Source organism: Paramormyrops kingsleyae, chromosome 3 (genome assembly GCF_048594095.1).
Source record: "Paramormyrops kingsleyae isolate MSU_618 chromosome 3, PKINGS_0.4, whole genome shotgun sequence".
Taxonomy (NCBI): Eukaryota; Metazoa; Chordata; class Actinopteri; order Osteoglossiformes; family Mormyridae; genus Paramormyrops; species Paramormyrops kingsleyae.
In genome coordinates, this window is record NC_132799.1 from 17178517 (window position 1) to 17191971 (window position 13455).

The 13455-nt window shown below is 48.6% G+C and overlaps 1 protein-coding gene across 24 annotated transcripts in view; it reads right to left on the reverse strand.

Moving 5' to 3' along the window:
- The window catches only part of LOC111848816 (neurexin-1a), a 249977-nt gene that overhangs the window by 78577 nt on the left and 157945 nt on the right, over window positions 1-13455 (reverse strand). For all 24 annotated transcript variants that reach the window (XM_023821107.2, XM_023821125.2, XM_023821124.2 and 21 more), the window contains one exon: window positions 4708-4889. In XM_023821107.2, coding sequence (XP_023676875.1) covers window positions 4708-4889 — 182 coding nt within the window. The remainder of the gene's footprint in view (window positions 1-4707; window positions 4890-13455) is intronic.

The window sequence follows — 13455 nt, forward strand, 5'->3', positions numbered from 1 at the left end:
GGGTTGTATTAACCGGTTTTGATTTACTGGGGGGGGGGGGGGGGGGGTTACAACCCCTCCATCCACCCCACCCTTAATTTAGGCCCATGGTCCATTCCCATCCTCTGTTAACCCAACCCCTCATTCCTTCCTCATCCCCGTCTGTCACCCCATGGTCACGCACTCATGTCAACTCCATGTGTGGCCTGGCCCCCACCCTGTTATGGCTGATTAGTGTGCTTCCTGAAGCAACTATGGCCAGCAGCATGGCCCCAGGATGGGGGTTAGTGCAGGTGATCAAAGCTCGACCCACCCCTTGCCCCCTGTTCAAGGGGTTCACAGGAACCTAGCATCAGGACATGCTGCAGACAAGGTTTCCTGGCCAGATGAGATGCAGGCAGGCCTTGCAGGAGTACGTCGCCTCTGTCACTCATTAAAGGGTAGCATTTCATAAGAGCTGAGGGGTGGATAGGAAACAGAGACACCAAAAGCCACCATGTCCTCAAGCATCTACACGAGATCCTCTCAAAAAAAACTATTTAACGTTATTGCTTTTATAGAGCTGAAAATGGTCATCCTGTTTGCTTGTCATAAAAATGTAATGCAAGCGGGAAGTGAGTAGGAGAGGAGACAGCTACAAACAAATGCTTTCTTTTAAAAAATCCTGGCATTAATCATTTTTGCATCAATTCACTTTTTTTTACGTTACACAAATCCTAAAATACAACCTTTTGTGGGTTTGCTGTCTAAGACATAAAAAAAGATCGGCGCTCACAGACAAACCCCAACTTCTGTCCTTGTCAAATTCCTCTGCGAAACGCCGTAAAGCCATTATGAAGTTTAGGCTGGCTGGCAGAAAATCGTATTTTAATGAGGCCGAGAAAAGCTGAGTCTTCATCAGAAGCCCGTTAAAATATTCCAGGGTTAATCCACACATAAATTAATACAACAGCAAATTGTCATACTGAATACACACAGTCAGCTTAACAATAAACACACACTAATCTTAAGGGTAAATAAAAACTAAATTTAATGGCTTCCAGTCTGGATGTTTAGGACAGTCAGACCGTCAGATCTGAGGCTAGTTTTCTATGATAGGAGAAACCATAGATTGTTATTCTATGGAAGGAGGAAATTCATTGTTTTCAATTGTTACTCAATGGTAGGAAGAATTATACATTGCTATTCCACTGTAGGAGTAAACATCAATTGAACCTGATCGGTTAACCTGTGTAGACCAGGTTATTTCGTCAAAAAATTGAAAGAGAATATAAGCTGTTAATCAGTGCTGGGAGCTAAACCAAAATAAGATGCAAGCCTAGCAAGAGTTAATCAGAAGATGACAGGAGGTTTTCTGTCCAGAAAGGGTTAAGGCTAAGCAGGATGGAGGCTGTTATTATTAGCCATGTTCGTGCGGGAGAAGCGGTGTTGGGGGCCGGGTGCTGTAGCGTGATATGCAGCACAGCGGCGGCGGGTGTGGGCGGGGCCACAGAGGAGCCCGGTAAGCAGCGTTTCCCCAAGCGGAGCTGCTCTAACGGGAGCTGGGAGATTCACGTGCCACGGGCAGAGGCCGGTCCCCCGAGAAAACACGTGCAGACCGCACCGTCACGCGTGGAAACTGCACTCACACGTGTCGCTGAGACACCTCTTCGGAAGCGGAACTGCTAAGTGCCCTAGATCCCGCCCACCTCACGCCCCCATGAATAACACCCCCGTAAACACTGTTACGCATTCAAAAGATGATGCAAGCTGGAGTCCCCCCCGAATAATGTTGGCTTCCCGGTGGGGAATTGGGCGAGTTGCCAGCACCCGTTGCCCAGGTGGGCCTTCAATCTGCTCTCCTCGCAAATTAAAGTGCTCTTCCGGCAAGCCGCCGAGGTATTAATAACTGTAGGGCCCCAGACTGCATCTGAAACGCAGTGCTTATTAAAAAAATGCAGGTAAACGGTATAAAGCCTCCCCGGATGGGTCCAGAAGCCTCATACGACATCCAGTGTATTCACTTCAGGGATTCTTTTAGGGATATAGTGGGGATACGAACCACACCCCCTATGTCCAGAAACTGCTCCTGCACTGGGCCAGCCCCTTCACACCCAAAGCTCCAATCCCACACCCAGAACTGCAAATATAAATCATGAAATTAAGTGACAAAAGGTATTGCCATATATTATACATAAAATAATGAATATTCACGCAGTGGCATCGCTGCCAGCACTGTAATTCAATGCTTGAACACGAATTCTAGGAAAATGGGAACATTCAAGATGCCTGCCCTTTTGAGGCAAAAAAAAAAAACCCCAACTTGGATGGTAATGAATAGCGAATGCCGCTGTGTTTTTGCGAGCAATTTGAAACCTGGCGTCTGAGAGTCAGAGAGGGCTGCGCCAATGAAAACCCACTTTCCCGACTGCCGGGGAACAATTATATCAACAATGTCATAACAATAATGAAATTCTCCGGGGCTTTTTCGCATATACAGCCGCTTGGAGCAATGTCAACAGTTAAAAATGTGTGTTTTATGACTTTCGAGAGTGGTGGCGATGAATATTTATTCTACAGCACGTCCACGCGTGCGGGGATGGCATTTAGTGAAACTTGCCGATAATTTATGACATGTAACACACTCCATCTTCCATGTATGCATCATTACAACCCTAATTTGCTACTCTGCGTAACGTCTTCATGAATGGCTGCAAGAATTGAACTTTCCAATGTGAGACGATTAATATATTGAGTGCAGTATAATGTTGTACAATGGCCTGGGGCAGCTCGGTTGCATGGGCTCCATTGCGTATCTTGTAAAGACAACGAGGTACAGATGTTTGAGGGCGTGCTAATTTTAACATGCTCCGGCCAATGGGGAGGCCCAAAATGGCCGTCCGGTGTCCTGGGGTTCGAGTGACGCCTCTATCAAGCTGGGCGACACTCACAGCTGCACATTGCCTTTTATATCCCTGCCACGACACTCGAGGGAACTTAGCTGCTAGCGAGCGGGCCACGTCCTTCAAGCCTCAGCGCGTTTTATATCATTTGGGGGGTTGGGGAGGGGGACCAGGCGGAGATTATAGAAGTGGGGGCAGAGAGTTAGTGACGAAATCTGCTCTAATCCCATCGTACACTCCTAGGATGGCACTTCCGGGACACGATAAATACACACATATTTTATGTGTGTATACAACAGAGGAGTAGCTAATTAAAGTCATTTATTGCATCACTATCATGTGACACTTGTTATATATGACATCACTGACAAAGTAGTTAAAGTGTGTGATCTCTGTTATAGGTCAAAGTCAAACAGGTGACCCTCCTATTCGATGGCACATTAAGAAGGGAATGGGAGGGTCCAGCAGCTGGGTTTGCTCCCACTTGAGTGCTGGGGTCGTGTATGACATCAGCCCTTCCTGACATTGTGTCATGGTGTCAAGCAGCCTTTTTGTTCTTCTCATCCTGCTTTAAGAGCACTTGTGCAGTGACAAAAGGCAGGCTGACCTCGCTATTCTATGAACCTTGAGCATTGTGTTTTGAACAAATGGCTGAACAGGATGAACATAGTATTTCAGTGCCTTTCAGCCTGTGTGTGTGTCTGCGCATGTGTACTTGTGCATGAGCACAGTGTGCGTGACAGCGCTGTTTTGTAGCCACGGATGTGCTCCCCTAAGCGTGCATCGGGTGCCCCAGGCCTTGGTCCCAGAACGACCTGTTTTTCCCCTGCTTGGTGGGGGGGAGGGGTGGAGCGCCTTGACACCGCGAAGCCGGGCGTCTGGCTGAGTCACACCATTACTAGCTCTGGAGTGTCCCAGGGGCACATGACAGATGTGATTGTGTCACTCTTCACTTGGGAAGACAGGAGCTTGTCTGTTTGTATGGAATCCATGCATGGCGGATACCTGGGGAGGGTGTGCATGTATGTGTGTTCGCCGCATGCAGCAGTGCTCAGCATGTCCTCGGGCAGGGTTCTTCAACTCTAGACCTCGATTCCAAATCCAGGCCGTGTTTTCAGTTCCCCCAGGTAGTTGTTTAATAATTACTGATTCTGATTGGTCAGAGGCTTCACACCTGACTGACAGGTAAAGGAAGGCTGGAAAACCAGCAGTGCTCGGACCTCGAGGACCGTGAGTTGTATAACCCTGTCCTAGGGCTTGTCTCTGAAGCTGTACATGGGTGGTACGTGTACTCCTTGGGGACTGTGCATGTGTGGGGCTGGGAGTGGGAATGCTGGCTGTCACATAGGCATCGGGTTAGCGACGCACCATACCTCCCTCCGAAATACACACACACATGCTCCAACATCTCGATGACAAACCGACATGCACGCAGCAGGAGACGTGGCAGGGGAGGGTGTTAATTCCATAATATCCTGTCTGTTTGCTGCTATACCATCAATATCTGCCTTACCAGCATCTGGCACCTTGTGGCGGGGGCGGTCAGCTTCATCATCATCATCCTTGTTATACCTGGATTCATTGCCATCATGTACATCACCTTGGCCACCATCATCAACCTCAGCCACCTCACATTTTCCACCATCATGATCATCATCAACACCAGTGATATCATGATCATCAACAACACCGCTGACATCACCATCATCTTAATCTTTGCCATCATCATGAACCTGACCTTTGTCAACCTCATCAACACCATTCACATCATCATCATCATCATCATCATCATCATCATCATCATCAATATCAGCAGCATGATGGGAAAAGTGGCAAAGGCACTCACGATGTGTAGCTCTAGGTAGTCCCCAAGTCCAGAGGAGCTGTCCACTCGCACCAACACCGCATCCTTCAGCTGCGTACTGAAGCCCACCGTCAGCCGGTCTGCCCGTGTGCTGGGCCGGTCATTCGGCGGCCAGGTGTAGATAATCAGACCACCATCGCGCCCAAATATGTACGTCGTTCCCGCTGCAGAGGGAAGATGAAGATTCATTAGGGTTAAAGGAAGCGCCTTCTATGTCTTGTGAGCTCTCAGCAGAATTACCTGTCAGAAAAAGATAGAATAAGTTGGAACAAGACAAGAAAAGAAAACTGATGGATGCTTAATGACCAGTGAAATCATAAAAATTGCAAGACCCCCCAACCAATCAGTGCTGTCCTGTTGGCCCATGTGACAATAAGTGGGTAGGAACCTGAAATGCTCTTTCAGTGAGGCATCACGCAGTGGGACCTGGAAGGGTCCTGAGGTGTAGTCCTTGGTAGGTTCTTCCTAACTGTGGAGTGGCCCCTTAAGTACAAAGCATCTCCCCTTTCCATAAACTGCAGACAAAGCCCCCATAAAGTTTACAAAGGAAAAAAACAGCAGCTCTGTACAGGTCAGGAAATGTGTCTCTATAATGAACGACCAGGGGAATTTGCCAATTTAGTCAATACTCTCAATTTATTCCTGGCTTGATTCGCAGGCTTGTCTCATTCCCTGTCCTTGTTCTTTTGTTGTTTCTTAGCAACAGTGCTGTTATTTCCCATCCGGCTGCTCTCCTCGCTCATTAAGCATTTCATTATTCAGTCCTCTGCTCCCCCCCCCCCCCACATCTACTTTTATACATTCTGTCTGGACATGGACAGGAGGCATTTTTATGATCATTAAGAGAGAGGAGAAGTGGCTCTCTGCCTTTAAAGGGAGAATTAAGCATGTAACATTCCCCCATCCCCCTGTTTCCATGCTGTCTTTATTTTTGTTTAATTGGCACAGCCCCGCCCCTGAATGCCATATGACCCACCTCCAGCCCCACCCCCCAAGATCCTCCATTACCTATCCTAGAAAGGAGTGGTCGACCACACTGGCTTTAGGGCAAGGGGGAGCTGCTAATGCCTAATGGATGCGACACTGCAGGGATTCCAGCAGCTCTGCTTTCAGCCTTATTGCACAGTCAAATCCACTGGGCCTCCCATTCCCAAGAGGGGACACAGAATTGTTCTGGCCAGACGAGAACCTGCTTGAAAAGCTCACTGTAGCTTGTTCAGCCAACAGTTCTGGCTCAACAACAAACAGCTCAACATGCAGCAAAGGCGGGCACAGGAGTTCACCCCTAAATACCACCACAGTGGGTATCAGTTTATTAATAAGCTGTTATTAGCTCTGAAGTGAAGGGATAGAAACTGCATCTCATACAAATTCCAGCTACCCTCATCACTCTGAAGGCAGACGGGCTCAAATCTGATTGGATGAGGATGGATGTGATGGGTGGGGGACAGCAGAGACGGATGGACGTCTCTCTTTAACTGTGCGGCCGTCAATCAGGTGAAAAAAAAAGATACATAAATTAGAATGATAAAAAACTAATAACTAATTTATTCCGTGGGAGGCAAATTTGCAGCTTGGATTTGTGATTTTTGACATATTTGATAAGGATAGAAACAAATGCTAATGGACAGAGAGAAAGCGAGTGAGATAATGCTTGTAAAGAAATGAATACATTTAATAAGAAATATAAATGGAAGAGGAGAATATACTCCTGTTCCATCAGGCTCACACAGTAATTGAGTGCCCGTAATTACCCTCAAACACTTTTTGTGATGTTGTGATTATTTTCTAATTTTGTTCTACGATGCCAGAACACAAATAATCACAATTTATTCTCACGGGGGATTCCCAAATACACGGAATGGCTTCACCCAGTTTCTCGCATGTCCACACAAACTCACTTTAAAAAAGAATCATCTGGATATGTGTTATGTATGAGATGCATCTTTACATTTACATATGGCCACACAAAAATAGACAATAAATCTGTTGACATAACATAAATGAGTTACTCTCCTCATTGTTATATTGTGGCTCCTGTGTCTTCTCTGCCTTTCTTTATCCCCCCCCCCCCAAACAAACTTACTGTAGTTCCTGTTCTCACCCCTTAATTTATTTCTGTGCCATTTTGGTTGGGGTAGGGGAGCCACAGAGACAAAATTGCTACAGAAATACAATCCCCCTCCGACTAAGTGTCTGAATATTTATTTATCTCTGGCCTGCGGCCTTGATTAGCTCTGCATTTAAGCGCAAGCGTCCTTCTCTCGATTCCTGCAACCCCGCTGCTTCAGTCTTCGCTGAGACTTTGCCCATCCATAACGTGCACTGCCCCCCACCATGTGAAACACCCACTTTCATCAGACAAAGGGCGCCCACAGAATACTAACCCTGCCATTAAAAAGGGGGTGTTTTTAAAAAGAGAAGCGCTACCATGATTTAATTACAAAGAGACACTCAGATCTTCAGAAGCAGCTGATGACCTAATTAGACGATGAAACATGTTGCTAAAATTAGAGTTAGATACCAATTTGGGCCCCACATTGGGTCAGCCATGGAGGATTTGTTGTAGGAGACATCCAAGTATGCCAATGGCCAGAAGCGGTTACATGGGCGCAGAAAAGACGCAAATGTCAGACACAGCAGTAAAGACTGACTCCCCCACACCATGGGCAAGGTCTGGGGAGAGAGGAGTCCTACCGGCCCTCGCCTTTGCATTTCCTCTGCACAGATATGGATCTGTTGTAGCCATCGGATACAGTGTCGCGCAGGAAATATTTGTCTCTCACTTGAAGGCTGTCTCGAAATCCTCCCCTTTCTGAGATGAAGATGTTGGGGGGTGTGTGGTTAGGAAGAAAAGGAGGATGAATGATGGGAGGAATCAGAGTATGAAGAGGAGAGGTTAAAATGTGGAGGTGAAAAAGTGAGTGGGGGCATTGCTGTAATTATCGTGCCTTGTTATCACTCTCTGTTTATGCCCTGTGGCGAGCTTGCTAAGGGTGCCGGGCAGCGCCGGGCAGCGCCGGGCAGCAAACACCTCGCAACCGCAACTCTCATTCATCCGGCCCTAATGGCAGTGATCGCTCCAGACTGTTAGCAATGAGTGTGATTTGCTGGTTTGCAGAAAACAGGAGTCATGTGTGGAGTCACGTCTTTCTGCTGCTTGCATACCCATAAAAACTGAAGTGAACCCTGGCATGATCTTCTTGTCCGACCATTCTGGGAAATACCTCATCACTTATGATGACTGCCTGTCATTGGCCAGTTCCTTGCTGGAAAGAAGGAGGTGCTATTATGAAGTCATATGTGCCTGGAAGAGTCATGAAAATCCTTGGGTAAAAAACGGGCCGGTTTTCCTGAAATTCAAAATCAAAATCACTTTATTTCCTCGCTGAGTTTCCCCACATCCTGGAGGAGCCCCGATTCCGAAGAAACGACAGATGCCGCTCCAATCTGTGAACGTGTCTGCAGGGCTCGGGGGGGTTTGGTGTTGTAGGGGCTGTGGTGCCTGAGGCTGGCTTTGTGATTGGGGGTGGGGGGCGGGTTGGACGACTCCAGAAACATCTGAATTCCCAAAATGCACTGCATCCACACGGCTCATATCCTCCAGCTATTCTTAGCATGATGAAAGGTGGCACATTTCAGTGAGATACGGGCCTTGGAGATCCCCAAATCTCACACGACATGCTGTGCTCACATCGCCTCTTGTGTGCCTCATATGTGGATCAAAATGCACCCTGTTTGAGAAGGGTCCATAACCCCAACCCCCTTACGCGCCGTCCTGCGTGGGGCCCGTCTGACATCCTACTGGCTTCGAAGGCACAGCCCGTCCTGCATCCACGGCGTCCTGCCATCTGTCAACTCAGCGCTCACTGTTACTAAAAGCATGCCGTGCTGAAGCCAAGAATACACCCATAACGTGGGCCTCGGTCAAAACCTGACATTTTCTCACCATTTTAAAAATTATATTTATTTCCTTGACTTTTTTTGCAGTCCATACATGGGTATGTTATGTTGCATCAATGTGTTTAAACTTGCATCGCCGCTTAGGCATTATTTATAAAACAGTATATCGGTGCCAATTCAATATCCTCACTCCAGTGTCTCAGTGAGCCAAAAAACTTTGAAAGTGAAGCCAGCTTGGCATACTGAATTCCACAAAGAAATACCAATTTAAAATAGCAAGATTAACACATACTGTACATAACATATAAGCTGCAATTTAGTTAGAGTACATAAAAAAATCCCCGTGTGACTAAAATTGTTACCAGAATTGATAAACTCACTGATGCCCAAACGAACGCTGCAGTGTTACTGGGGCTTAGCTGGGAGCCACTGATGCTCAGTGAAGGGGCACAACATCAACAGGGAGCCACTGATGCTCAGTGAAGGTGCTCAGCTGGGAGCCACTGATGCTCAGTGAAGGTGCTCACCTGGGAGACACTGATGCTCAGTGAAGGTGCACAACATCAACAGGGACCCACTGATGTTCAGTGAAGGTGCTCAGCTGGGAGACATTGATGCTCAGTGAAGGTGCTCGACATCAGCTGGGAGGCACTGAAACTCAGTGAAGGTGCTTGACATCAGCTGGGAGGCACTGACACCCAGTGAAGGTGCTTGACACCAGCTGGGAGGCACTGACACTCAGTGAAGGTGCTTGACATCAGCTGGGAGGCACTGAAACTCATTGAAGGTGCTTGACATCAGCTGAGAGGCACTGACACCCAGTGAAGGTGCTTGACACCAGCTGGGAGGCACTGACACCCAGTGAAGGTGCTCGACACCAGCTGGGAGGCACTGACACCCAGTGAAGGTGCTCGACATTAGCTAGGAGGCACTGACACCCAGTGAAGGTGCTTGACATCAGCTGGGAGGCACTGACACCCAGTGAAGGTGCTTGACACCAGCTGGGAGGCACTGACACTCAGTGAAGGTGCTTGACATCAGCTGGGAGGCACTGAAACTCAGTGAAGGTGCTTGACATCAGCTGGGAGGCACTGACACCCAGTGAAGGTGCTCGATACCAGCTGGGAGGCACTGACACCCAGTGAAGGTGCTCGACATTAGCTAGGAGGCACTGACACCCAGTGAAGGTGCTCGACATTAGCTAGGAGGCACTGACACCCAGTGAAGGTGCTTGACATCAGCTGGGAGGCACTGACACCCAGTGAAGGTGCTTGACATCAGCTGGGAGATACAGATACTCAGTGAGGGAGCTGAAGATCATCTGGGAGGCACTGGCACACAGTGAAGGTACTTGCCGTCAGCTGGGAGCCACTAACACTCAAGTGAAGGTGCTCGCAGCCAGCTACAAGCCACCAATAGTAGGTGATTACCATCACCTAGGAGCCACTGATACTCAGTGAAGGTGCACAGCTGGGAGCCACTGATACTCAGTAAAGGTGTTCACCACCCTGGACATGAAGCCTAAGACAGGAGCAGCCCAGGCCCAGCTGAGATCCCTCACCTCCCGCGGCCGTTATGCGAATGGGACCAAAATCGAACAGCAACACTGCGTCTGTTTCACAAAGAGGCGGCAAAACAATTAATTATCGTTACACTCCATGCATTTATTTTTAAGTAATTGCCTTGCTGTGAGCTGTTGGGTGCCAGCATTTATGCGTGTTTTGGCAGATAATTAAACGGTCCATCGACTGTCATAGACGCAAGGGGGAAATACACAAATGCCCAGAAAAACAGGAAGTTGACTCCGAAAGGGAAAGGAATTTTAAACAGCTTTTTTTCTGAAATTGATTCACACAGAGGTCACAGTGGAAAAACTAGGTATCTGTGACCCAGCCCAACACAACAGTAAGGTCAGGTGGAGGATGATCCAGAGCAGCAAATCGAACTCAAAACAAGAGGGAATGTGCCAACATGTTTGGATTATTCAATCGCTGTCTTCAGTCCAGCCCTTGCCTTCAGAAATAAAGCACCTTCTCCAAAGGGATGTGGTGCCCAGACTCATGTGACGAACAGCAGGGCCACACGCTAATCTCCTCCCAGCGATAACGGGTTTACTCAATATGGGTGACTCATGTAAAGCTGGATAGGAATATTGTGTTTCTGGGGTTTACTCTGAGACTCGATCATAAAAAAATGTAGGCATACAATGAGATGACCTTCACATTGACAACCCCCTCAATATAAAACTGATGGGGGTTACTAGTCACCAAAATTCAAATGGATCTGTAATACTGCCATCAGCAGGTGCTGGGCTGCAGAATAAATTGGGGGTGGGGCACAGACAACTCTTAACAAATAAGAACCCAGCTTGAAAGTCACCTGACTAGGGCTACACCTATGCATAGTACACGTGGCACAATTTCCACCTTCAGAACCTTGCTGTCTGGCCTGTATTAGGTCTGATCCACAACGGATTGCTAACCAGTCAGCGAATACACAGAACTCACCGAGTGAGGAGATACTGGAAGCTCTGATACACACCTTACATGTGCGCTGCCCACACCCCTCCCACCCAGTTTTATATGACGTTTTACACTCTACAGCCGTTTGCTCAGTGAGCCCCCTTCTGTCTCCCATCCCTTAATCACTGCGTCAGCGTACTTATGGCCAGCCTCGTGTTTATAGCTGCTGCACTCCATGCCCTTAAGCAACAGCCATCCGGCAGGCGAGACACACAGTCACTGCATATGTCCTATTCAGTTCAGTGCTTGGCGGAGCCCCGAGGGATGCATATGGAGCTCCAGGGGGTGGAATGCGATGGAGGAGGGCGTCCTCCTGGGACTGACAGGAAGGCAGTCAGACAGCTTGTCACCACTGACCTTAATGTCTGGCTGGCCGTCAGGCAAAATGGGGGCAGGGGCTAAAAATGAAGGCTAGAAGAGAAACAGCCTTTGGACCCTCTGGATCACATGATAGTTTCAGGTCCCCAAAATTCCAACAATACCACACCATGGGAACAAATATAATTTATATACAGCATATAAACTCTACACAATTGCTCATCCAATAGAGGTTCTTGGTGAGTTTAGTGACCAGCCCAGGAGGCACAGGGAGGCAGGCAGGGGAACACCCCTGGGTAGGATGCCACTCCACCATAGCGTGACACGTGCAGGGACTGCGTGCACTTTAGAGATGTTAATTAGAAAAACCAGAAGATACACAGTCAATCCTGAGGAGAACATGCAAATACGACACACATGGCTATCGAACCCACAACCACAAAGTATAATAATAATCATAAAAGTAACAACTTCATCACAGCGTCGTCTTTTAATAACAACACAGAGGAGCACAGCATTACTCAGCTTCACTGAGTAACATCTAGATCAGTCTAGCAGACGGCCTTGGAAAGCAGAAAAGCACCATCATTTTATGAAACTCTCCCGCGAACTGGTAGCCACATCTTATTTACTGCCCCCATATTATGCCTAAATAAAGACACATGCTCATCTGCAGTGCTGCCGGACGGTTAGCCACACATTAGCGGCTAGCTTCTGCTAACACCACAGGAGATGCAGTTGCAAAAGATTGCATCAGGGCCTTTGTTCAAATTTTAATGATGCGGGGCTGGCGTTGTCGCAGGGATAATCATCAAGCCCTCATGCCGCACACTAAGGCCTCACTCAAGGCGCTATACTTCACACTAATGTGCTCTCGGTTCACAGGTCAGTGTCTGGGGTGAGAAATCAGTCAGAATGCTGGAGACGCCATCGGCAGATTCGCCGCAAAGGCTCTTTCTCGCTGTGCTGTGGCGAGACACTCGGCAAAAGACAAACCCAGCCTGCAGCAGGCAGGAGGGGCGACCTTGGCCTCTCCGAAGTCTTGAGGTCTTGAGCACTAACCACCCCTTGCCCCCCCCCCCCCCCCCCCCCCTCACCCCAGCCTGATCGTCTTCCTGGTGCTTTCCTCCTCATTTCCACATCCTCCTCTTTTTTGTCTTCTCCCGGTTTGGTTATAGCAGATTGAGATGCAGTGCTAAATTATGCAGTGAGTGACATGTCGCCCCCCCCCCCCCCCCACTCGCCAGAATGCTGACAGAGGTGCAAATCGCATACGGCACGTCTCGGTCACATGGCCCCCATCTGAACGCCTTCCGCCAGCTCGCTTAGAGGCCAACATTAATGAATCGTTGCATCGTTGCACCCCCCCCCCCCCCTCCCGCCATGGCAGCAGTCTATTATAGCCCAAGACAGCAACATATGTGCCAGTGATGCGATTTCAGGGCCCTGCCAAGGGAGCCCCGGGGGGGCACACAGCACCCTCTGCCTGCCTCCTTAACCCCAGCCTGGATCATTAAAGCCCTTCTGGATCCCCTCCAGCAAGCAGGTGCCTGTTTACAAGCAGGAACACCTGCGATGCACTCTCAGGGTACGGCAGAGGCGGTGCTTAACATTCATTCATCAAACGCGAATAGGGCGCCTCCCATCTGCCACCTACTGTCAAACAGACACGGCGGTGCGAGAACCAGGTCTCCACGGACGGGCACCAGGACATTGAGAGAACCTGCTATTCTGCACATGCCGTGTTGGTCTAATCATGATGACCTGCAGACTCGAGACATCAAAGGCATTCATTGGGGGTTCTGATGCTGTCAGGTGATCAGGATGGGGAGGTCACTATGTTAGAGATGATGGTCAATGGTGTCCTGCTTTTGCAGCTCCATCAGCCCAGCAAGCTCCTACGTGACAAGCTTTCCTATTGAGATGCTATCTGTGCAAGTAACAAGGTGGCATGATACATCAGCATGTGTATGGGGAGGGGGTGGCT